The sequence below is a fragment of the Phoxinus phoxinus genome (genome assembly GCF_949152265.1).
Source record: "Phoxinus phoxinus genome assembly, chromosome: 19".
NCBI classification, from domain to species: Eukaryota; Metazoa; Chordata; class Actinopteri; order Cypriniformes; family Leuciscidae; genus Phoxinus; species Phoxinus phoxinus.
The window spans coordinates 27,150,604-27,176,850 of record NC_136894.1 but is presented as its reverse complement, the minus strand read 5'-3'; the positions used below and the strand labels follow the sequence as shown (position 1 = coordinate 27,176,850).

The 26,247-nt window shown below is 38.7% G+C and overlaps 3 protein-coding genes across 9 annotated transcripts in view; 1 reads left to right on the top strand and 2 right to left on the bottom strand.

The window, feature by feature from the left end:
• Positions 1-328: 328 nt before the first annotated feature.
• On the bottom strand, positions 329-14,826 carry LOC306986662 (CMP-N-acetylneuraminate-beta-galactosamide-alpha-2,3-sialyltransferase 2-like). Of its 6 annotated transcripts, XM_079590122.1 has the most exons (8): positions 14,732-14,826; positions 14,385-14,495; positions 9,736-10,103; positions 4,505-4,695; positions 3,749-3,928; positions 3,433-3,478; positions 1,188-1,313; positions 329-1,083 (listed from the first exon to the last, which is right to left on the bottom strand). In XM_079590122.1, the coding sequence occupies exons 3-8, from the start codon at positions 10,012-10,014 to the stop codon at positions 916-918; spliced, it is 990 nt and encodes a 329-aa protein (XP_079446248.1). In that variant the 5' UTR covers positions 10,015-10,103; positions 14,385-14,495; positions 14,732-14,826; the 3' UTR covers positions 329-915. The 6 variants fall into 6 exon arrangements, with proteins under 6 accessions (XP_079446248.1, XP_079446249.1, XP_079446253.1 ...); XM_079590123.1 differs by lacking the exons at positions 14,385-14,495; positions 14,732-14,826 and adding an exon at positions 11,917-12,017; XM_079590127.1 differs by lacking the exon at positions 9,736-10,103 and having other exon boundaries at positions 406-1,083; positions 14,732-14,785.
• Positions 14,827-18,957: 4,131 nt separating this feature from the next.
• Positions 18,958-19,883, top strand: LOC306986524 (CMP-N-acetylneuraminate-beta-galactosamide-alpha-2,3-sialyltransferase 1-like; the record flags this gene model as incomplete). The annotated part of the gene is made up of 4 exons (XM_079589835.1): positions 18,958-19,193; positions 19,336-19,515; positions 19,592-19,637; positions 19,737-19,883. Coding segments are annotated over 4 exons (609 nt in total), but the record flags the coding sequence as incomplete, so codon positions are not given.
• Positions 19,884-24,586: 4,703 nt separating this feature from the next.
• Positions 24,587-26,247, bottom strand: part of LOC306986667 (CMP-N-acetylneuraminate-beta-galactosamide-alpha-2,3-sialyltransferase 2) — a 28,198-nt gene continuing 26,537 nt past the window's right edge. For both annotated transcript variants that reach the window (XM_079590139.1, XM_079590138.1), the window contains exons 6-7: positions 25,362-25,487; positions 24,587-25,257 (exon numbers count right to left, since the gene is read on the bottom strand). In XM_079590139.1, coding sequence (XP_079446265.1) covers positions 25,090-25,257; positions 25,362-25,487 — 294 coding nt within the window. In that variant the 3' untranslated portion in view covers positions 24,587-25,089. The remainder of the gene's footprint in view (positions 25,258-25,361; positions 25,488-26,247) is intronic.

Sequence of the window (26,247 nt, the reverse complement as noted above, 5' to 3'; positions counted from 1 at the left end):
TTCAACCAGCCGTGTCGAAAACGCAGCCTAAGTTTGCACAGATGGTCTCTAACAGCTCAGCTTCAGAGTTTAACAGAGAACTGAAGATTATATGCATGCAAAACACCACGATGTAGGCTACTGAGAAAAAGGAAGATTCTGCCTGTGCATTAAACATGTATCCCTGACCTTGAGAATATCACAGTTAAGACTTGGACAGCAGATTTCTTCATTTCTGCATTCAGTGTCTTAAGTGCCACATGATCTTTCACAAAAAGGCCTATGCTGATTTTGTGCTCATTTCCTATTATTATCAATGTTGAACACAGTTGTGCTGCTTAATATTTTTGGGGAAACGGTAATATGTATTTTTTTATTGATAAATAGAAGGTCAAAAGAACAGCATTTAAAGGAAATAGAAATATTAGGTAACAATGTATGTCTTTCTCTTTATTGACAATTTTGATCATTACAGTGCATCCTATAAATATTAATCTTTAGAAAAGCAAACAAAAACTTGCTGAGCGAACCCTTTTGAACCGAGGAGTGTATACATAACAAAATATGTACAGTGCTTGAAGTGAAAAAAAAAAAGGTGCTGGCGGTACTTACGTGGTTGGGGGTAGGGGGGGGGGGGGTGTTATGGTATGATTGAACATACAATCAGTTCTACAATACCTATCAAGTCAAACCCTGAATATTTATAACTAACCAGATTACAATTATTATTAAATTTAAAATGCATTATGTTCATTTAATGTCACATCCACAATAATACGTTTTAATTGAAAACATTTTTTAAAACATTTCTAAAGTGTCTTCACGTTCTGTTTTCGCTGGAGGTGTGTACCGGCCTACTTCGAGCACTGTGTATATCATCAATACAGGTGAATGTCATTAAATCATCGTGTAACTGAAGCTGAGTCCTCGTCCCTCTCACCACCCTCTGTATATAGTGATCAGCTGCCTTTCCTGAAGTTCTAAGATGGTCTGGGTTTCAATCCCTCCACTGTGTCTGCCAGTGCGTCTGAAACTCTTGGGTATGTTTTCGAAATAGTGGTGCCAAGTGCCTTTACTGTTTGCGCCAAAGCCAAACACACTGACCTAAGCACAGAAAAACACATCAGCAGAAGTACCTGACATTAGTGCACAGCACACACACCACAGACAGTAAGCCACACGAGCTCTGTGAATGCTACAAGATTTACCTCATCACAGATGTGCAGGGCGAACATCAGCACAAGGAAACCTGTGGATGGATAAGATCTTCGAGCCTTAATGTCCAGCCACGTAGTGTGTACATAATGCATGAAAGCAGGGTGTATAACCATCACCTGGAAGAACAAGAGGACCGTTAGTGAAGAACAAAAAGGAACTTTAATGTTGTAGCCTTTACAAGCTACTTCAGAATCTACAATGGGGTCAAAAAGTCAAAACCAGATAATGAACAAATCATTTTAGGATTCAAACCGATTTTAAACAAAGAAATGTTACAATAGCTATGTTTTCATCCAAAGTTGCAAATTGAACTTTAATTGCATAAAACATTTGCGAATAAAACCGCGTATCCATCTCATGTGTTCAAAATAAATTTTTCCCCTACATCATAAACGAGTTTGTCTCAGAGCACGCAGTCGAAACGCAATAAACGCTGTCATGTTATCTTGCGTTCGGACTTCGGACGCCTGGTGTTTGGGAATCCAATCATGTGTGATGCTTCTGGAGGAAATTAAACCAAGTCATTCTGATGACAAACTTCGGCTCAGGCATTTAAGATGCAATGATTAAAGTCCACTGGGTAGTCCAGTTATGCAATCACATCCTCTGTTGAGGAAAAGTCACGCAAGCTTTTTGTTGCAAATCGAGGTATTTATGTGTTTCCATCGTAGTTTATGTCTTCTAACAGGATAAAAATGTATCTGCCTCAATTGAGCGCGTACATTTTTTATGCGCATTTGTAGAATTTATGAGTATCTTGTCGTTTCCATCCCGCATTCTTTCATGTGATATCACAAAATGTGCATAAAAATAGCAGGTGCATGGAAACAGCTAATGTCAAATGAAGTGTTTATAGCAAAGATCTTCAACCCTCTTTTTAGAGGACCTCTGCCCTGCAAATTAGTTTATATCCAACCAGCAGATCCTGAAGAGCTTGATTTGCTTCTTCAGCAGTGTTGAAATAGGGTTGGAGTTAAACTCTGCAGGAGCGTGGTGAAGGGTTGGTCAAAATCCCTTGTCTCTTCAGTCAGTTATATATATAATATATATACATTTCATTCTATATCCTTTTGAATGCTTAAATTACTTTTATACAAATCAATAATCAAATATATGCATTATCACATAATCATTTCTATATTCTTTTGTGCTTGTGAAATTATATTTTTCTCTTGAATACATGTTGAGATAAGTAACCAGTTATTTTAGGTGCATTCCAGTCCTGGCCTAGGACCATGCACGCAGGACACGTTCTGCACGTGGTCCACGTGACCCACGGGGTCTCTTTCTCTGAGATCATCAGAATGGGGGTCACGGAGGACACATATGGTTCTTCGCTGGACAGATGGTCAAGCTATACAGTGCTTTACATGTTGTATTAAATGTATTCTTTCATGTATATTTTCTCTAGAGAGCAATGCCATTTCTCTGCCTTTCTTCCTGAGGAGCTATGTTTTGGCTAACTTGATTGATAATACGGAGCTCAAGCACTCTTCGGCCTTGATGTGATGTTATTTGGTGGTGTTCTGTGTGTGTGCGTTTGGCTTTCTACGTAGGCATTTGGGACACAACGCTCAGCCGCATCGGCGCTCTCTTCTAACCTGCGAGGTCAACACTGATCTAAATCTAAGGATCGGCGACAGCTATCCTAACTAATGGCGATAGGCACCTTTTATCTGCTCACATGTGTGAAATTGTTTAGGCTTTTATGTTCTCTTAGCCAATCAGATGTATGATGATGATATGCTTGCCCTTACAAAATGGTATAATTGGTGTATGATTTGTGTAAGGGAGAGTTGGCTTGCGACCTCCTCGTGAGACTTTGACGCTCGCTCTACCGATGAAACTGCAAACTATTCTTCAGAAAATTTGTATCTTTTTGATTGAACTCCACGACTACTGGTCTTCTTTCATCATATCTGGTCTCAGGTCTTTTAACTGTTACCCCCTAACAGTGGCCTCCAGGAGCAGGATTGAAGACCTCTGGATCTGGTGACATTAAAGGGTTTCCATGGCAAGCATTGTACACTTATCGCAAGCCTAAAGTCTGTGTGCCATAACATTAATCTCCGTCCACAGCAGTCTCTCAGGAGGAGTTTGTAGATACAAAGCGTACAACTATAATGACCAATTATATAAATTCAAAGTTCTTTAAATTAACTCTTTTCTGATGAATGTTTTATCATTTTCGTTGGTTTATTGTTAACATAAAATGTAGATACTGTGTGATCTTACTTTGTCCTTGTTGGCTCGTAGCTTGTCTATAACCTTAAATCGTGTTCTGTTGAGTAATACAGAAACAGAAAAAAGGGTCAAAACAATCCCGGAAATTATTGATGACAAAATAAATGTATATGTCATTCAAGATATAAAGACTAACCAATCATCATATTTCACCTCCAAATCAAAAGATATAAGAAATTACATTTTGCTTATATAGAAAATGAAGCTTGTATATATATATTATATATATATATATATTTCTCTCCTTTCATTTTGCGACTCAATGTGACATTTTCTTTTTCTTTTCTTTTTTTTACCATTATCTCACCGTTTAATAGTTCCATCAGTAAGAGCACTGGTGACCCACTGGAGATCCAGTGTTTTGAAGGGCAACAGCACCAGGTGGGTGGTGTTGTCCAGATGAGTGGCACTTTCTGGGTACAAGATGCGGTGGGTGGTCCTGGATCCCACATCTTTCTCATAATCTTCAACTGGTGCCTTATTCATTCTGAGGGAGACAGAAATGTAATATTAAAATCATAATTACAAAAATGTGATTCATCAAAGTGGACCTATGTCCATTTTCAAATTCTTGATTCAGTTTTTTTCCTCTACTAGAATAGGTTTTCATGCTTGATTTCCATATTTGCCAGCTGCAGCACCTCTCTTCCCAGTCTGTCAGTAATGCTCAGTTTAATTCCTGTCTCTATGAAGCCCCTTCTTTCTGAAAACAACAATGTTCTCTGATTGGTCAGCTGAACCAGTGTGTTGTGATTGGTCAATTGCTTTGAGTGTGTTTGGGAGATAACATGCCTCTTACCATATAATGCAACTCAATTAGGCCTTGTTCCCCCTTTTTTTTCTTTGGCGGGAATTATTTGAATAAGGAATAGTGTGGCGTGAAAGTTCCCAGAAGACAACTCAATACTACAACCGAGGACTTTCAGGGACTTCAGAAACCCTTTGCGCCCTTTGTGCTTTGTAACTTTGCATCCCTTTTTCATGTTCAAACAGCAACAATACACACTAAAGAAAGTTGAAATTAAAAAAAACATTAAAGGAAACCTTTAAAAAAATATTTTACCTCATTACAAAATCATGACTGTCTATAAGAGGACCATAGAATGATCCTACAAGGTTCCCAGAGTTCCCCACCACAGCACAGGTTCGGCAGCGAGACGGACCAGCGTCTCTGTAGTGATCCCCTCCAGGAATGACAGAGAACAGCTGCTGAATCACTTGAGAATAACTAGCTTTGCTCTTAGACTGTAGAGACTGTGGGTGGATTAAAAACAAAATCTTATGTCAGAGTGACGCAGGAAAGTGCACTTCTACAATCAGCATGAAATTATAATCCAATACAAATCAATATTTTTAAATGCTGTTTTTGCTGTTAATCAAATAATCCTAAAAATATATGTATTAAGTAACACAACTATTTTCATAATAATAATAAATGCATCAAATCAGCATATTAGAATGATTACTGAAGGACCATGTGAAATTCTGCTTTGATCGCAGGAATAAACTACATTTAAATATATGAAAATACTAATAGAAAACAGTTATTTTAAATTTGAATATTATTTCACAATTTTAATGTTTTTACTGTATTTTTGATTAGATTAACAAACATAAAAAAATTACAGACCCCAAACACACACACGTTATATGGTTAGAAAACACATTCTCCATTGTTCTCCTTCTACAGAATTGACTCCCATTCAAGTCATCATTGTGAAGATGAACAGAATTGCCCATACCCCAGAAAGTTAGATTAAAACTTCAGAAAAAGGACTGCATTGCAATTCAAAGAATTTCAAAGCAGTCACACAACAGTGTCTTTTCTTTAGACCAACACAGCAAAAAACTGAGTCAAAAGTCAGAACTGGTATATCATGATGTAAGAAAAAAAAGAATAAAAAAAGACTATAGCAGGTCGAGGCCAAGAGCTGTGGGAGCGGAACGAGGCCGGTGGAGCGTATAATGCAGTGGAGCGAATGCTTAAAGGTCCCATGACATGCGCATGTGTCGGCGCATTTTATTATTTTATAATGTTTCCTGGGTTGCCCTTTTAATGTTAGTATGTTTTTTAGATCAAAAATAGTCATAATTTAGAAATAAAAGGCATTTTGCCTAGCCTGATTTTAGCCTCTGATTTAAACGCTCTGTTTGAAGGGGCATGTGAAACTCTCTCGAATACATTTACTACAGCTATTATAAGTTTTTACTATTACAGCTATCGAGATTAACGAATCGTGAGAAATTTTTTAAGTATTTCGATCTATTCCCATCACATAAAATGCCGTGATGAGCATTGAGCAAGCAGATAACAGTCTGTTGATCGCGAGGATGAAGATCTTATCTATTATTAAGATCTTTTATTTTAGCTTTTAATTGAATATTTGTATACATTTTTCATTGTGCATTATTTTATATAGTGTATTTTGTTGCTTTACTTTTATTTTATATTGTGGATTATTTTTTATGGTGTATTTTTGTTGTTTTGTTTGTTTCTGTAAAGCGCTTTGAGATGTACAGTTCAAGGCACTATAGAAAACAAAGGTTATTATTGTTATTTTTATCATTTCAATGTAATATTACGCAACTGGTTTAGTTTAAGTAAACAAAAAGGTACCAAAGGCTGCTGTAAGTCACGGCTGAAGGGTTGTCAGCCACGGCGCAAAGTGGAGTTGCTTTTAGAAAACGGTTATCACACAATACAAATATTAAAGCCAAAAATTATGTATCAATGCAGCTTTCATGAAGTTATTTAACTAAAAGGCCTCCTTCCGCTGGAAAAAAGTCCCTGACCGTGAACAGCAACAGAAGTTACATTATTTCACCATAAGATTGCGGCAAAGGCTGTCTTTATGAGTTAGTCAGTCAGAAGAAAATACTTTTAAATTGAAAGACTTGAAACGTGTTGTGAACACGGAGAAGCAAGACGCAACTGACAAATGGCTAGGCCCTGTCCCAAAATGGCACCCTAAGCACTCACGGTCTTCCTCTGAGTCCGCACCTTATACGACCGCAAAGGGGGTGCCCTTCTGAGACCTAAAATGACAAGTGGGACACCCTACGGTCTCACGGACTTAATGGACAAGCGCACCTGGCAGCCATTGTAAGTCCACAAGACTGAAAGTGCATATGAAGTGTGCCATTTTGGACAGGGCCTATAGCGTGTCAGGGCCAATGACGTTAGTCAGGGCACGGAAAACCCGGTAAAATGACAAGATATCGACATTTAAACGGGTTTTATTACGAATATAGGACTGACCTGAAGTAAAATGCTTTATGTAAAATGCAGGTACGCTCGCTAACTCGATATCTCACAATACTCTACTCTATAAGCTTCAAAGTACAATATAAACGAGAACGTTTACGTTGCTAAGAGTGGTTGCTAGGGGTGTTGTGTAGTAATACATAGAACCGTTGGGTGAAGCGGTCATACTTTGATCAAAGCCACTAGATGACAAGCCAACCTTTAGCCAAAAAAACATAACGGCTAATGATAACGCTGGTATGCAGGAAAGGAGAGCAGAGATTCGGTCTATGAATGGGTGACAATGGAGAGGATGCTTCATCACACTGAATAAACCGCTTTTGTGAGGAAACACCTTATAATTTATAATTTTACTCTAAACAATACTTTTGTTGGGAACGATATGTAGATTTTACTAAGTCAAGTCATCTTCATTTATATAGCGCTTTTAACAATGTTTGTTTCAAAGCAACTTTACAGTGATAAACGGATAATTTAAGGTAACAGAGATTGTTTTGGCTTTATAGCGGTTCTTGAATAAAGATATTTTCCAGCGAAAGTTAGTTTTGATTGATTCACTTCCATCGCAAGGATCATAAGTTATTAAATTAGAGGCCGCTAAGACGACACCGTTCTCTCTACACAGACTTTAAACGCGAACCTGTGAGAAACGCTGATGGCACTCACGTGCGCATCAATAATTAATTCTATAGTTATGTGCATTTGAATATATGTGCGCAGGTTTGTAATTCCCTACAAACCAAGCCTTAAACTACTTGTCTGGCCTTAAACATTTTTAGACAGAATTTTATCACTTCGGGGTAGATACGCGAAACCAAAATTATCCCGACAGCGCTTTATCTGTAGAGTGGTAAAGGGATCCTCCATAGGGAGAGCTAGTTGGCATTTCAGCACTGCGTTGTCATCGGGTCCTGGCGAAGGTCCTTCGTCAGATCTGGATACGGCCTGGATCCGACAGGCTGCGGGAAAACCTCGGGATAAACAAAGACACTGAAAATGGCGTAGATGCCATTCTTCTTATGATGTAGCTAGTACATCAGGATTTATGGGAAGTGTTCCCAGTTCCGGCTGACCTAATCTATGCAACCTTACATTATTGAATTATAAAAGTCTATAATGTATTATGTGAATGCTAGGTCAAAGAGATGTGTCTTTAATAGCTTTGAACTGACAGCGTGTGTCTGCTTCTCGGACAATGGTAGGAAGACTGTTCCAAAGTTTTGGTGCTAAATAGGAAAAGGATCTACCGCCAGCAGTCGATTTTGATATTCTAGGTATTATTAACTGGCCGGAATTTTGAGATCGTAATAGACGTGAAGGACTAAAATGCGTTAAGAGCTCGCTCAAGTACTGCGGAGCTAAACCATTTAGTGCTTTGTAAGTAATCAGCAATATTTAAAAATGTATACTATGTTTAATAGGGAGCCAATGCAGTGTTGACAGAACCGGGCTAATATGGTCATACTTCCTGGTAAGAACTCAAGCTGCTGCGTTTTGAACTAGCTGTAGTTTGTATGTTAAGTGTGCAGGGCAACCACCCAGTAGAGCATTACAATAATCTAGCCTTGAGGTCATGAACGCATGAACTAATTGTTCCGCATTTGTCAATTTGCATATGGCGTAATTTAGATATATTTTTAAGATGGAAAAATGCGGTTTTACAGATACTAGACACGTGACTTTCAAATGAAAGATTGGTATCAAAGAGCACACCCAGGTTCCTAACCGACGACAAAGACTTAACAGAGCAGCCATCAAGTGTTAGACAGTATTCTAGGTTATTACGTGTGGAAGTTGAGAAAACTTAGTAAGCCGATGCACAAAAACGTTCCAGGCTTAAAGTGGCTCATGTGATCTAAGTTAGCCGTTACGCTTTCTCCAATGGTAAGAGATGCAGACCCTCTCATCTCCCTATTAAGACAATCCCTGGTTTTATCGTGAATAAAACAAAGAATCAAGGAATGGAAATAACGTTTTATAAGGTTTATTTGATAGGGACAGAAACTGGGTCACAGCCTGGAACACTTTTTTTGTATAAGAAGCCATATTTGTTTAATCCTTTGTCATAGATGCATTCTGGTAATTTAAACTGACAGGAACATCCTGCAATTCACTCCATGCACAATATGGCGACCGTTGACGTTTGAACTTGAGTGTGCGGGCGGCAGGCCAGTACTTCCGGTGAAAACTTCCGGTGATCTGACAGCGAGAGCGGGAGACAGCGAGAGCAAGAGACAACCGCGACCGAGTTCCATTATCAGAGAGATAATTTTTCACAATGAGTGTTTTTTGGATTCAAGAGAGGCGACTTGCCTTTCAGAGGGTGACCTTGTGTGCCGTTATGTACCGTTTCGTCACGTTACAACAAAGAAGTCAGCTTTCATGCATTCCCCCATGACGATGCGGTACTGAGTGGATGGAGAAGATCCGGAGGGATGACTTCAACCCGACCAAATTTTTAAATGCATATAATTTTCAGTGTATTTCACCTGTGAGTTTCTATGCTTTCTATTACTGCATTTATTTTGTGCAAGGGTAGATGAGTTAAGAGCACACTGTTTCATAAATCAATCTGTCTGGTGTTTAGAAGCAGCTCATACAGCAGCATGAGTCCAATACAATCTTCTGTTTGTGAACAGTTGTAATTCATTCATTAATCTGACTATGCATCCGTGCATTAATTGCCATTGGCTCGTGTGATAGTAATATGGATCTTAGTAGTATTTTAAATGATATAATTGATTCTATAAACAACTATAAGAGATAAATTTCAGCTTTCTCCGGGTCCCTGCACCGGGCGTAATGCGAAACCGGAAGTGTCTATCCACACACTCGCTGTTCGGAAATCCAACATGGCGGCCATGTGCAACTAGCCAATTACTATAGATCGTTGTACATCTGCCTCAGTTTCCCTTATTTTGAGGAACACACAAGTAAACTATGGCTCATCTTACCCCACTCTCCCCTATAACATTGTGCTAGTGGTTTTGGACATTTTTAACACTAAGGATGGAACTGAATAGACCTACCTGCCACCAGGCATAGATGTTGTCAGGAAGCCCGCTGTTATAGAGAGAGAGCAGTGGTGGGACATCTTGTCTGAAGCGTTTGGTAAACCACTCGTCGTCACTTGCAGCCAAACACCGCTCCATACAGGCACATGGTTCTTCATGAAACAACTGCTCCACCATGCTTTTGTTCATCAAATGTTTAAACTGATTATAAGGAACTTTATGTATGGTCACTGTACTGATGATGGCACCCAACAGAACCACGAAGACCACCTTCATGCATTTACAAGACGGCATTTTGAATGCTGAGGGAGTTCTGTCCTCGGATGTTGATTAAGGTTCAGGCGATTCCTCTGGCAACTTTCAGCACCTTAACATGAGACCAGCTGCGAGAAACGGAGCATTAAGGACAATGAAAAGAGATAGGCTAAATAATGAAAATATTTATGAGAATCCACATCCCCCCGATTGCTTGCGAGCTTCTACGCCTGTCTACGGTAATTTCTCGACTGTGCGACAGAGAGTCGAGTGGTTATGACGCAATCGTTAGCCTATTTTTACAGAATCGGCTTCTACGGGGCCATAACGTAAGATACAAGGTAATGGAGCCTTTTATACATTGTCGTGTTTCTTTAGAAATAAATAATGGACAATTGGAGTCTTTAAACGCCTCACATGTAAAGTTATTCGCTGTCAAAGTGACGCCAAAATGAATGGGAGTCAATGGAATGCTAACAGCAGGTGATGGTCTGCTACAATGGCGGCCCCCGGGGAAGCTTCAGATTCCGGCTGATGGATTAGTGGTGGGCCGTCAGGGCCAGCAAGGCCTTCTCTGCTGGCCTAAACACTATGAGAATCACTGACTTGCACTTTAATATATATTTTTTTATGAATGAGTATTAAATTATTCCCAATAATCCGTTCTAAATTTCATAGCTTTTCTCTTGGTTGCGCTGCTTCCAGTAGTGTATATTTATTTTAGCGCTTTTATCCAATCATATTTCAGTCATCATGTGTTGCCAGGGTCAAATATATCTGCCTCGAGGCCTTCAGAATCGATAGTGCGGGCGCCTGTAGCTTAAAATGAATGGCAATGAAACTGTTGCTTTAACCAATCAGATAATCGGTCAGATTTAATCAGCCAATCAGATTTTGAGTTGACTGCACCGGGGCCATCTAGCAGGCATACAATAACGTAAGCATTTTCACGCCCTTTGATTGGATGGTCAGAGAGCGCATACTATTATTACTGGTAGTCAGAGATAGCTAACCGCATCTGTTGCGAACTGTGTAAACTAAATAATACCTGTAGATTTAATAGTTTTTCAACCCACAAATTCATGTTTATTTCCTTCCTCGACCACCAGCAGGTTCAAACCTACCGGAAAAAAATCCCTTATTCAGCCGAAGTGACTGCAATGTAAAGTTATGCCAGGGCTGATTTTGAAGACAAAAGTCCCGCTGATCTCAATGATATCGTTCAAAAATCTGTGTGAGAGCTTGTGTCGGCTGTAACGTTACACATCGTCATGTTTTGCGGTGTTTCCCCTGTTTAACGTTACTGCTTCTGTCGAGCAGACACTCTCAGCACTAAAGCGAATTAAAACTTATGACAGAAATACGACGGGACAGACACTGGACTTTCAGCACATTATCCTCGATGGCGATAGAAAAGGTTGCTGGAACTGAAAAGCACAGACAACCTGTACAACCAAGTAATTCAAGTCTTTTTGAGTAAAGATATTAGGATGGATTTTGTGTAAAAAATCAGTTTTGGAGAGTATAATGCATTTTTTGCCCCTGTTTTTGTCCGTGCTGAATATGATTTCTTCCTAATTTTTCTTGTAAATTTATGAACGAAACAACTTATTTTTTTCAAACATTAATACTATAGCCATTGAAGGATAAGACAGGGATGAGGATCCGTTTCTGAATTTATAATCGGAACGCAAGAACCACTGTACACAAAAGACGAACTCAATTGCTCGTTTCTTTCTACCCGACCTTTCGCGAACTCACCGCATTAACCCTATAACTGCCGGTGCAAAATAAAAACAGGAATTTCACAATTATAGAGAGTATGTGCGTGCGCTGCTACACTATTAAAAGTTATTAATTCAGGGTGGACATCACTGAAGGCCTAGGTGCGAAATGCACGGCCCGCCACCGGATTACCCCCTTGACTCAAAAGCGCACAACCTCAATGTCATCGTTCTCAACCACTCCCTCTGTTCGCTGATTGAACCGGTAAAAAATGGATCGGAGAAAACCCAAGAATATACCAAGCCCAGGTGTAGTCCTGAAGAAAATTTTAAATTGAGCGGAAGTACGTAGGAGGGCGGAGCCAGGCTACTGCGTCTTGCGTTTAGCACCAAAAACTCCTCCTGTGTGAAAGTGTTGTGCCGTCTACTGACCCAGCCCAGAGATGGGAAGTAATGAAGTAGGCTACAAATACTTCCTACTCTACTCAAGTAGATTTTTCAGATATTTTTATACTTTACTCAAATAACCCGAAATAACCAAGCATTATTTGTTCCTCAATTTTAATTTGTTTTTGGATATGGTCTAATGTCTTCTTCTTCTTCTTTTTTGCCCTATATAACAGTGCTCCAATGTATTATAGCCTACATAACAATATGAATGATACGTAGTCTATTAGGCAACAAAGGTAAATCATAAAAATAAAATAAAACATTATGAAATATACCATTTTCAGTCGAGGCTGAAGGTTTTATGCATCTAATTACAACCACGAACATCTTATGCAACAGACATTTAAGATGAACTAAAATATTTAATTAGCCTACGATAGCCTAGGATATTAATAGAAAAATGTAATAAAAATAAAACATGTAGACTACTCACTTTCTTGCCTTTAAATAAAACTGCCCAGTTTTGAATCCAGCGTTGAATGCTTCTCTGTGGACCTATCTGAATGTGTAGGCTAAGTGTGTGTGGAATTGTGAACTGGCTAATAACTGGCAACGACTGGTTAATCTTGCCACGCAAACAACTGGCTAGATCAATCACTTCAGTTCACACGAAAATGAATGACATCGACAATGAGGGTTATTTTGATCCCCATCATCATCATTGTTATATTAACTCACAAATTATTAATTAATTTAATATTATTAATAAGCCTCAAATAACACAATTAATTTATATTTTAAAATCATATTAAATCGATTAAACATTAATGCCCTTGCTAGCTTTTACCCTGTTTTAACTGTTTATTTTACAGTAGGCTACCCTAAATAGCCCAGTTTACTATAAATAAAGCACTTCAATTTAATTTGTTATGTGTAATGTCATTTATAGCTAAAGTTTCATACACACACAAATGCGTAAATGCAAATGCATAGGCTATTTGTTCAATCTTTATTATCTTTGCGCACGTCATCAACGCGCATCGCTTGACCTGCTGAAGAATTTTGACATGTCAATCACCCCTCCCTTTCCCCTATTGTGTGAGCTACATTATGCATAAATTGTTTCAAAGGTTTAAAAAAAAAAGTACAAATTTATCTCAAAGCAATTTTTAAAGCCCAGGCAATTCTCCCCAGAACAGTTTCTCTAAGCTACCATCCATTTGGGCTGCATTTTTTTTATTTCTTTATACCAAAAACCAGAAGATCTCTTGGTAAAGTTATTTGGACAGCATACTCCGGGGTATGAGCAGGTAAAACCAGTTCCACAAGTTGAGGGACAAACATTTGGTTTGGGGAGACATGAAGCTTTCAGCACTCAGATGACAAGAATTAAAACATATCACTGAGTATTGCATATATTTCTATATATCTATACAAACCTTAATAAATACTTAAAATAAATAAGAGAAACCTGCCTGACCCTATATCAATTAGGTAAGTTTCCCCTTTTACAGCGGAAATGTAATTGTCTTATGTAGCCTACACAGTGTGTGTACTTTGAAATGTAACGTTTATAAAATGGTGTGATAGTGGCCTGAGTGGACACTTCTATTGGTGAAACACAATTTAAATTGTTTTAATTTAGTTTTTTATTTCAATATTGTTTTATGTTTTCAATATTTAACATAGGCTAAATGAAATAAGTGATAGCCTAATGTGAAACAATGTAATTAATTAACCAGCTGATGCATTAATTAGGCTATAAAATAATGGTGTAAAAACAATACTCAGTTCAAATATTTTCCCAAAAGGATGTATTTTTTTAATTAATGATATGTTTAAAAAATAAAAAAATAAAAAAGTAATACAACCAAGTGGTGTCGAAGTTGCACTGCCCTTTTATTGCACTATATGATTTGAATTACTAATCGAAAGTCGAGTTTAAAGTGACAATTCATGCAGAAAGGACAGAAATGACCGTGAGGAAGTTACGTATGATTGTGATGAGTAGGCCTACATTTTTTACAGTGCGGCGGTTTGAACTTTACACAACGAACTGTTAAACAGTTATTTAAAGCTATGCACTTTTATGTAAATCATGCATTATTTTTTCTGTCTTTTTAGTAACACAATTCCATTTGTCCACACTACGCAGGCAAAAGATGAACGTCTTCAACAGAACGCCTCGATTATACATAACCTTGCCTTTAAGCTTCATGGCCATCTTTCTTCTCTACACTCAAAACGCCCCGATGGACGACACCACAGACTCATTTAATGATTTAATATTCGAACCTTCATGTTCCTGTAAAACTTGCGTCATGGGATTTCTGGACGATGAATGGTTCATTTATCGGTACAATCCCACCATACCAGCTCTCCTCAACAGAAAAAACAGCGTGTTACCTGGAGACACGAACAAATGGTGGAGGGTAAGACTTTAACTAAAACATTAAAGGTGGTGTTCCAAGATTCACTGTAGGCCTACGTCAAGTGAAATAAATACAAAACCTAGTGTGTGTGTGTGTGTGTGTGTGTGTGTGGGATATGTGCAAACAAACATTTAGGCTATATTTGCATCTTTGTGAAAGTAATCTATTTTCTTGACTATTTATGAGTTAAAACAAATGCTAGCGCAGCACCTGAGGCTGAGACGCGCTCTGAACGAACTCTCTGCTCCTCACCACGGCGCGTCTCAGGTGCTGCGGTTATTACTCCGCCCAAGTAGCAGTGCTTCGCCTTCAGAGAATATAGTTCCCAGTATTTACGGTTAAAATATGTCTGTGTCTCATGTGACTTTGTTTTTGTACACTCTGTGACTATACAAATCACAACATGTAAATAGGAAAATGTTTGCGTTATTTTGTCACTTATTTGGATTAGTATGCTAGCTGCAACCATTTACATCCAGTCTTTGTGCTAAGCTAGGCGAGCGGTGGGTGCGTCAAACAGACTTATAGCACGCACGGAGATGAAAAAGGTATGGACTTATCTAACTCTGGGGGATAAGGTGAATAGGCTAAAGTCCCAAAAAGTTCCTAAAGTTCCTTTAAGTGTGTAGCTTAAAATGACTCAATTCCATGATGTGGAAGGTACATCAACAAATTATGTTTGTTAAACATAACCAGTTATGTGGAACCTGTTGACATAAAAAAAGTTAATTAAAGCCAAAATATACTTTTTTTGAGTGTACTGTATACGCAGAAATCTAGAAACAACAGTCAGGCAGCAGTTGAGGAAAACCATAATGTGTTTAAAATTACTTTTCTTGATATTCTTGATTAAACAAGATGGTTGTCTTGATGCTAATTTTGAATATTGCTCCAATCCTGCTCAGGCGATGGACTGTCCTGGGCTGCGTTTCCCAAAAGCATCGTAAGCCTAAGTTGATTGTAAAAACGATCGTACGACTGATCTTAATATTATGGTCTGTTTCCCAAAAGCATCGTAGCTTAAGTAGCACGTGAAAATCTTCGCAGAACTACGAGTGCTCTGGAGTAATCCAGAGCCATATAGAGCTGGTAAGTCCCGCCCCTCCGTAAAACCCCGCTGGACCTCAAAGTTGAAAAAGCGTCAATGCAAGTGAATGGGAGAAAATAATTATTTTCTGGTCCCGTTCGAATTGTGCCATGAATGTGAACATATGTTGTCTGTGAATTTTTTATATAATCTTTCGTGTGAAGAATGCGACAATTTAGCGGGTAGAAGTTTGATACGGGTAGACTTTGTGTGAGAGCACTTTGTGGACTACAACTCTTCGCTGCTGTCGACGCGTTTGAAACGTCAACACCACTAGCTCACGGCTCTAGCTCACGGATCCCGCTAGACATGGCTGTGTCTTTGGTGCACTTCACCGCCTTCTTTCAGGGAGAGGACAAAATCGTTGAGGTTGGCGAAAACCAAGGGTAAGTCAACTTTATGCGGTGACGTCACATAGGCGACATGTAGTCTTTCTCGTTATGTCTTTTCCACAACTGCTAGCCGACGAATCATACCATATACTGTCAAACTTGTAACATAAAAGATTATATAAAAAATTCACAGACAACATATGTTCACATTCATGGCACAATTCGAACGGGACCAGAAAATAATTATTTTCTCCCATTCACTTGCATTGACGGTTTTTCAACTTTGAGGTCCAGCGGGGTTTTACGGAGGGGGCGGGACTTACCAGCTCTATAGAGAGAGAGTTGCGACAACGGAAGTTCGAAATGGTTCTTCGTCACGTGATTCGCGTAACGGCGGATAGTTCCAGGAAGTGCTTCGGCGCCAATTCAAATCAATGGAGTTAGAGAGCAGAACTGTGATTTTTGGTCATTTGTAGTCAATAAATGCATTGATTTACAATATGTATATAATACACTGACATGTGAATGTAGTATGTGTATGTAGTTACATCAATGTTGTTTTTAAAATATAAAAATCTGATAATTTTAATGATTAGTGTGCTCAACTTGCGTTGCCTGCCTTTGTAAACATATGTCTAGCTAACGTTACCTCGGTAAAAGACCGTGTTGCAATTGTTTTGAAGTATTTTTGTGTTCTCAAACTTGTATGTTATTTAAGAGTATCACGTAGCCTAATGTGCTAATGGTTTCACAAGGACAGGAGACTTGGTAACAGGGGATTGTCTTAAAATTTAATTAAGTGAATTTTCAAATAATCTTAATGTTTACCATGCTTATGCACCCCATGCACGTATTACTATATAAATTAATACACAATATATTCAGTTCTAAAAACAAAACATGATTATATATACACACACACATTATTTCCAAGTGTCCAATTGCATTTTGTGTCCAAGTGCATTATTTCCTTTTAACATAATTTGATAAATTCATGACATAAATCACTTTAATCTATAAAACTTATTTAGTTTAAATTCATTTTTAATACATTTAAATAATACATATTTTATGTTTTATCTTAAACCCCCAAAAATATCAGGTTGTGCAACTGTCCGCAAAAATAAACCATTTAAAATAAATAAACTATTGTCTTAAGAATAATTAATTGAAAACGAAATTATATGGCATCATTTTATGTTTAAAACCTTTCATATAAACCTTTCGTTTTAAAGATGTTGAGATAATTTAACAACTTTTGTTAAATTGAGCGTTAATCATAGTAGGCTACTTAGGTGTATCTGCACTTTTTCACAAAGACCAACACTGGCAAGTTGAATGTTTATTTAAAATAAGGAGCAAGAAAAGTTTTGCAAATCCAAGGAGCTGAGACTGAAGGTGAGGGTACAGCGTCAGTGCAGGAGTCTTCATGATCCACTGAATCCGCTTATATGCTTCTTGGGTTAAAAGAGATAAAGGAGACAAAAACGGGACAAATTATATACAAAATCAGCTGGGCTGAAACAGTAATATAGACAGATAATATTCAACAGAAACACAATACCTAAAAAACTCCACCCATACGTTTTTGTTTACTCAAATATGCAATCTAAAATAAGGATTTTATTCTGTTATTGCACATTTACGAAATTAAACGGATATTCTTATTACCACTTCCATTAATGACTATCACACTCCCAATGTTATATTTAGCCTCTGTTTAGAAGCGTTTTCCCTCTTATTACACACAACAAAGGATACAGCTACATTAATATAACGGGTTTAACATTAATAGGCTGTTCGTGGTTTGTTATGCGCTACTAATTTTATCCAATGACCTATCATTTATCCGATAACGTCCCCTAAAACTACAAATTTAGATAGCAATAATCAACTAGCATGCTTTAATACACAAGTTAAATTGATTCCGATGTACTGATAATATACAATCTTGTTCTTTAAACGTCTTACCTTTTAAAAGGGCATCACAAGCGGTCTGTTCTGCTGGAACTCTACGGCGCGGCCGCTACTTCCGGGAACTATTGAGAGGCTCCGCGAGCCGCCATTGCTGTAAAAAAAAAACCGTTCCATTGGAGTGAATGGAGGGCTCTGGAGTAATCGTACATCCCCAAGTGCATCGTAAGAAGACAGATTTATGATGACACCTGCAGGACAACCGGCAGATTACACTTTTATCTAGATCTAACACACTGCAACGTGAGTAATATGTTTTGATTGTACTCGTTTTTTGTTTACATGAATTTATAAATGAAATAATTAAAAAGGGAAGAAAAAGATAGAAATACACACCTAAATTAAATGAATTAACAAAAAAATATATATAAGAAGTAATGTGGAAAATATGCTTCAAGGGCAATATAGGGATGAATTTAAAAAAAATCTCTCAATAACGTGCACGAAAACCAGCCATGTATTGGCGATTACTTGGTTGGCCATCATGTGGTCCCATGCCATCTTAGTCGTCGTCCTCCTCTTCCACCTCCTCCACCTCTTCATCTTCCTCCCTGTTATAAGGGCACTCTTTAATGTAATCTTTTTGAAAGGTAGGCCTATCTATTTATTTATTTTTTTCCCAGCCATTTTGTCAGTGCCTCCGCTTGTAGGTGCTTTATAGCCTATAGACTTGTCTTGATTGCTAATCCACACCAGATGACGATTATTAGGTTAAACGTTCAGAATATGAATCCATATAAGGTAATATTTCAGCACTTCGCAAATGGACAGCGACTCGTAAGTAGCACGTAAAACGCGTTCTCGCGCGTTCATGTTAAGTGCCTTTTTGGGAAACGCGCGTGGAATTGCCGCGAGCGTTCGTAACCTTGCACGTAGAGAGCGCTCTTAAGAGCTAAGATACATCGTTATCGGGAAACCCGGCCCTGGACAGTTCATCTTCAACCCTAATAAAACACACCTGAAGCAACCAATTAAGGTCTTCAGAGCACGTCAGGATCACTTGAAAATTAAAGGCAGGTGTGTTTGATTAGGGTTGGAGATGAACTGTGCAGGACAGTCGATCGCCAAGAGCAGGATTGGGCACCCCTCTACAACCGTCAAAGCTCAGAGTCAACTACACAGAGGTGGTGGACCAGCTGTTTTCTCTCTTCCCCGATGAAGATCATTACTCAGACGCCGGTCCAGATCGCTGCAGAACCTGTGCTGTGGTGGGAAACTCTGGGAACCTCCTGAGATCCAACTATGGTCAACTGATAGACAGCCATGACTTAGTCATACGGTATTAGAAGAACAGATTACACAGAATAAATCTGATAAATGTTCTATATATGCAGCAGTGTTTCTAACCCCTGTTCGTGGTATATCTTCAGCAATAATCTTCTTTTGGTAGCCTCTCAAAACATGGCCTGTTTTTCTCTCAGGATAAATAAAGGCCCGACAAAAGGTTACGAGAAGGACGTGGGGTTTAAGACCACTCACCGGGTTCTGTATCCCGAGAGCGCTGTGGACTTGGATGACAACACCCATCTGGTGCTTTTTCCCTTTAAGATTCGTGACATGCAGTGGCTCATAAGCACCGTCACCACTAGACACATCACACGGTGAGTACTGTTTAATAAAACAATTACAAAATCATGAAAGCAAATAAATTATTATCTATATCTTTTTGTTTCTCAGCACCTACACACAAGTCAAATCTTCAATCAAAGCAAACAAGAACAAGGTAAGTGCCCATATGTCACTAAATCAATGTAAATGATACTCATTTTAAGCCCTATAATAAGCAGGTATGAACCTCATAAATGTTTTGGATTCTGTCCAGGTGATGATCCTCCACCCTGCTTTTATAAAATATGCCTACGAGAAATGGCTGCAGAAAAATGGCAAATATCCCTCTACTGGCTTCATTACACTAGTATTTGCCCTGCATGTCCGTGATCAGGTAAAACTGTTTGCATTTTTCACATGATGGTTCAGTTTAAGTTTGCTGATGATATCAACAGAGTTTCTGTAAAAAAAAATAATAATAAAAAAAAACAGTTTAAAAATAATTTGCATGTGCAAATATAATCTTAATTTAAATTGAATCCCTCTCTAAATAAGTGCAAATAGCAATACATGTTTGCACTAACTGCAAGTAGCGTTGAGTATGCAATAATAACATATTATGATTATATTTATTAAAGTCATAAATGGATGCTGCATTATTGGGACATTACCTTACCTTACTCAATTTACACTAAATGCCCACTAGGCACTTTATTTCCACTGTTCACATATTTTCCTAATCTCTATTTAAAATAAACGCTACTCATAGGCCTAGTGTATGTTCCTGGATAAACATCTTTGTTGATCCCGGTCTGGAAAAACATTCCAGTGAATCAATCTGATCTGAGGGACAAGTTTAGGGTTAGTTCAATTGAGTTCATTTATTTATAAAGCATGTTTAAAAACAGTCACAAGGCTGACCAAAGTGCTGTACAAGCATAAGCTAAAAATCAAGCTGAAAACAGCTAAGAAACTACATGTATAGATTTTAAAACAGAAAACAATGTCAAATAGACAAAATCAGACATTTAAACATTCAGAGCAGTGACATTAACAAGTATTAAAAGCTAAAGAAAACAAATGGGTTTTCAGCAGAGATTTAAAAATTGATCACGAAGGAGCTACTCTAAGTTGTGCCAGCAAGCTGTTCCACAATCTAGGCCCCACCACCGAAAAGGCTCTGTCTCTACGTTTGAGCCTATATAAGGAACAGTGAGTATAAATAGATTGCTGGATCTTAGGTCACGGGACGGACTATAGGAATGTATAAGTCCAGACATGTAACTTGGAGCAAGATGATGCAGACATTTGTACACGAATAGGAGAATTTTATAGTCAATCCTAAATTTGACTGGTAGCCAATGGAGAGCTTGCAGGATGACATGATCGAATTTACGCCTTTTCTTAAGAAATTTAGTCACAGCATTTGACTAATTGAAGACGAACGAGCTGGGACTTTGAAATGCCGCAGTACAGTGAGTTACAATAATCCAAGCAGGATGTTACAAAAGCATGAATAGCTGTCTCGAGGGATTTTTCAGGCACGAAATGTTTAATTTTAGCAAGGAGGAGTTTAAAAAAGCTAGAAGCGACAACAGAGGAGACCTGATTCTCTAAAGTTAATCGACTATCTAGGAAAACTCACAGGTTCCGTACACAGGTTGTATTAAACAGCATATTAAAATGATTTCTGAAGGATCATTTGACACTCAAGACTGGTGTAATGATGCTGAAAACTAAGCTTGGCTGGCCTTGACAGTGACATCGGCCTTGTCCCAAATTGCACACTTCCTGTGCACTTGTGGTCTTGTAGACTTACAAGGGTCACTGTGTGCCCGTTAAGTCCACACAAGACCGTAAGCTGTCCCATTAGTCATTTTAGATTTAGAGGGGGGCTCGCAAGCACCTCCCTCGGCCTCGCGGCTGATATATGTGCCCTTTTTCAACATTCTGGTGCCCCACAGGCACCTCCCCCCTCATGAGTGTATACGCTCCCAGGCACCTGTTATGATGACTAAAAGTTCAGCGGTCTAGCTCATCAATGTCAGAATGATTAAAGAAGCCGGGCTCACTAGTGTATCAGTCAATGTCAATAGGCAGGCAATGATGTTTTCAGAAGAAAAAAGACTTTGTCCTTACTCGTGATTTTTCCGTTTCTTTGGGAATCCAAAGTAGCTCCACACGTTGCTTTTCAAAATGTCAGGAGTGTAGATTTCGATCTCCTCGTCAGGCGTGGGTTTTGTAGGCGTTGGCCATTGTTTTGATATACAAAATAGGCGCTAACCAGGACGCTAACGTCACCTACAGGAGCCCAGATGACCAATAATTGCCTTGCTAATGAGCTCGCGATCGATTCACAACTTCACCAGGCGTGAAAAAGCCTCGGAATCTGAATGGAAAACAACGTATACAAGCAAACATATTTACAAAAATATGGTTTGAATATTAAAGCCTGCCTAATATTCGTTAGAATATCATTCTTTTTTTTATATTCGAATAACAAGGTTCAGAGTCAAAGCCCTAGTGTATACGCTCAGGCACCCCTCCCTATCATGAGTGTATACGCCCCCCAGACACCTCCCCCGTCATGAGTGTGTACGCACCCCCCAAGGCACCATCCCTTGTCATGAGTGTGTATACCCCTCCCAGGCACCCCTCCCTATCATGAGTGTGTACGTCCCCCCCAGGCACCTCCCTCGTATTGAGGGTGTACGTTCCCCCAATGCACCTCCTCCATCATGAGTGTATATGCCCCCCAGGCCCCTCCCATTTCATGAGTGTATATGCCCCCCACGCACCTCCTCCCTCATGAGTGCATAAGCCCCCCCAGACACCTCCCCCCTCATGAGTGTATACACCTCTTACTGCTGATTGGCTACAAGTGCGTTTTGATGCTCGGTCTGGTCCACTTTCAACAGCGTGTGTGTGTGTGCGCGCGTGTGTGCGTGCGTGCGTGCGTGCGTGTGTGTGTGTGTGTGTGTGTACTATGGAAGTCAATGGGACCTGGTAACTGTTTGGTTACTGACATTTTTCAAAATATCTTTCTTTGTGTTCAGCAGAAGAAAGAAATTCATACAGGTTTGAAACAACTTGAGGGTGAGTATATGATGACAGAATTTTAATTTTAAAGTGAGCTATCCCTTTAAGACTAAACCTCAAGTGTCATAACACCATCAAATGAAGTTCTGATAGAACTGTAGTGTAGAAGTTGTTTTGCTTAAAACTTTTAGGTTTACAAAACTAAAGCCAGTTACAGTAAAAGCAGCTGAGTGGGAGAGAACTACATGGTGAAGAAGAGACAATGAGAGCTATGAGCAAATGAATAGATAGACCTCAGGGCCAAATTAACATAAGGGCTAGACGGGGCAGAAGCCCCACGGCATGAGCAAGGCAATGATAGTGATTAGCAATAATAGACCTAGATTGACTAGCACCTGAACTTTGATGACACCTGTTTGAATTGCATTTTCAGGTGAATATTAATAGTTTATTAATATTAATAATAGTTAAGTGGCAGAACTTAAACCAACCGCAACCGCTGCATTCCTGTATTGCAACACCAAAGATCTGGGGCTCACCTCATTCCATCACATGCAAACAAAAGTCTCAGGTAGCTTTTGACAGTTTTTTTTTTACTATGATCAGACACTCCCACCATGTTTGTCTAAATTATAGCATGCGTGACACTGTTCGATGCTCGTCCAGAAACTCAAATAATGTGGAAAAACCTGAATGGTCAAGTCCTTGACACTGTGTTTGTATCTTTTTTTTCTTTTGAAATGTATTGTGTAGCCTACTGAAATGTTGCAATTTCAAATAAGGAAGTGTACTTTTCAACCAGTCGTGTCGAAAACGCAGCCTAAGTTTGCACAGATGGTCTCTAACAGCTCAGCTTCAGAGTTTAACAGAGAACTGAAGATTATATGCATGCAAAACACCACGATGTAGGCTACTGAGAAAAAGGAAGATTCTGCCTGTGCATTAAACATGTATCCCTGACCTTGAGAATATCACAGTTAAGACTTGGACAGCAGATTTCTTCATTTCTGCATTCAGTGTCTTAAAGGATTAGTTCACTTTTTAAAAAACTTTTGCTGATAATTTACTCACCCCCATGTCATCCAAGATGTCCATGTCTTTCTTTCTTCAGTCGAAAAGAAATTAAGGTTTTTGATGAAAACATTTCTCCATATAATGGACTTCAATGGGTCCCAAACGGTTCAAGGTCCAAATGACAGTTTCAGTGCAGCTTCAAAGGGCTTTAAACGACACCAGACGATGAATAAGGGTCTTATCTAGCGAAACGTTCGGTCATTTCAAAAATAAATAAAAAAGTTTAAGTTTTATAAGCACAAATGCTCGCCTTGCTCTGTTCTGCGATGCGCGTTCGTGACGTCACGTAATACGCAATTACGTTGAAAAGGTCACGCTTCACCGAGTCAGTGTTTACAAATGTGCGGAAGGAGGACCATACACACATATTCAAATGTCTTTCTGTCAGTTTATCGTTTCAAATGCCCATTTTGTGTGCGTATCCTGGGTGTTGTAATATTAAAAAGCCTAAAAGAAAATTTTCGTCAGGACAGAAATGTTTTACTTTTCATATAAGCGTGACCTTTTCAACGTAATTGCGTATTACGTGACGTCATGAACGCGCATCACAGAACAGAGCAAGGCGAGCATTTGTGTTTATAAAACTAAATGACCGAGCATTTAGCTAGATCAGACCCTTAATCATCGTCAAGTATCGTTTAAAGCTCTTTAAAGCGGCACTGACACTCTCATCTGGACCTTGAACCGTTTGGGACCCATTGAAGTCCATTATATTGAGAAATGTTTTCATCAAAAACCTTAATTTCTTTTCGACTGAAGAAAGAAAGACATGGACATCTTGGATGACATGGGGGGTGAGTAAATTATCAGCAAAAGTTTTTTTTAAAGTGAACTAATCCTTTGAATGCCACATGATCTTTCACAAGAAAGGCCTATGCTGATTTTGTGCTCATTTCCTATTATTATCAATGTTGAACACAGTTGTGCTCCTTAATATTTGAGGAAACGGTAATATGTATTTTTTTATTTATAAAATAGGTCAAAAGAACAGCATTTAAAGGAAATAGAAATATTATATAACAATATATGTCTTTATTGACAATTTTGATCATTACAGAGCATCCTATAAATATGAATCTTTAAATAAACAAACAAAATCTTGCTGAGCGAACCCTTTTGAACGGAGGAGTATATATAACAAAATATGTATATACAGTGCTTGAAGTGGAAAAAAAAAGTGCTAGCAGTACTTACGTGGTTGGGGGGGGGGGGGGGTGTTATGGTATGATTGAACATACAATCAGTTCTACAATACCTATCAAGTCAAACAAGTCAAATTTATAACTAACCAGATTATAATCATTATTAATTTAAAAATTTTAAATGCATTATGTTCATCTAATGTCACATCCACAATAATACGTTTTAATTGAAAACATTTTTTAAAACATTTTCTTCACGTTCTGTTTTCGCTGGTGGTGCGTACCGGCCTACTTCGAGCACTGTGTATATCATCAATACAGGTGAATGTCATTAAATCATCGTGTAACTGAAGCTCAGAGTCCTCGTCCCTCTCACCACCCTCTGTATATAGTGATCAGCTGCCTTTCCTGAAGTTCTAAGATGGTCTGGGTTTCAATCCCTCCACTGTGTTTACCAGTACGTCTGAAACTCTTGGGTATGTTTTCGAAATAGTGGTGCCAAGTGCCTTTACTGTTTGCGCCAAAGCCAAACACACTGACCTAAGCACAGAAAAACACATCAGCAGAAGTACCTGACATTAGTGCACAGCACACACACCACAGACAGTAAGCCACACGAGCTCTGTGAATGCTACAAGATTTACCTCATCACAGATGTGCAGGGCGAACATCAGCACAAGGAAACCTGTGGATGGATAAGATCTTCGAGACTTAATGTCCAGCCACGTAGTGTGCACATAATGCATGAAAGCAGGGTGTATAACCATCACCTGGAAGAACGAGAGGACCGTTAGTGAAGAACAAAAAGGAACTTTGATGTTGTAGCCTTTACAAGCTACTTCAGAATCTACAATGGGGTCAAAAAGTCAAAACCAGATAATGAACAAATCATTTTAGGATTCAAACCGATTTTAAACAAAGAAATGTTACAATAGCTATGTTTTCATCCAAAGTTGCAAATTGAACTTTAATTGCATAAAACATTTGTGAATAAAACCGCATATCCATCTCATTTGTTCAAAAGAACAAAATTTTCCCTTTCTGGCAAATTGGCGCAAAATATCTAATAAAAATGGAAGTTGCCGCAATCTGTGGCTTTTTTCCCCTACATCATAAACGAGTTGCGTCTCAGAGCACGCAGTCGAAACGCAATAAACGCTGTCATGTTATCTTGCGTTCGGATGCCTGTTGTTTGGGAATCCAATCATGTGTGATGCTTCTGGAGGAAATTAAACCAAGTCATTCTGATGACAAACTTTAGCTCAGGCATTTAAGATACTATGCAATGAATAAAGTCTATACTATGCAATGCAATCACATCCTCTTATTGAAGTTATTTGAGCTTTTTGTTGCAAATCGAGGTATTTATGTGTTTCCATCGTAGTTTATGTCTTCTAACAGGATAAAAATGAATCTGCCTCAATTGAGCGCGTACATTTTTTATACGCATTTGTAGAATTTATGAGTATCTTGTCGTTTCCATACAGCATTCTTTCATGTGATTTCACAAAATGTGCATAAAAATAGCAG

Excerpts from the sequence above, each read along its gene's own strand:
- LOC306986662 (XM_079590122.1), bottom strand. The coding sequence starts at position 10,014 with ATGCCGTCTTGTAAATGCATGAAGGTGGTCTTCGTGGTTCTGTTGGGT. Across the intron at positions 4,696-9,735 it reads ACATCTATGCCTGGTGGCAG|TCTCTACAGTCTAAGAGCAA; the intron begins GTAGGTCTATTC and ends ATCCACCCACAG. Across the intron at positions 3,929-4,504 it reads AGTCATGATTTTGTAATGAG|AATGAATAAGGCACCAGTTG; the intron begins GTAAAATATTTT and ends TGTCTCCCTCAG.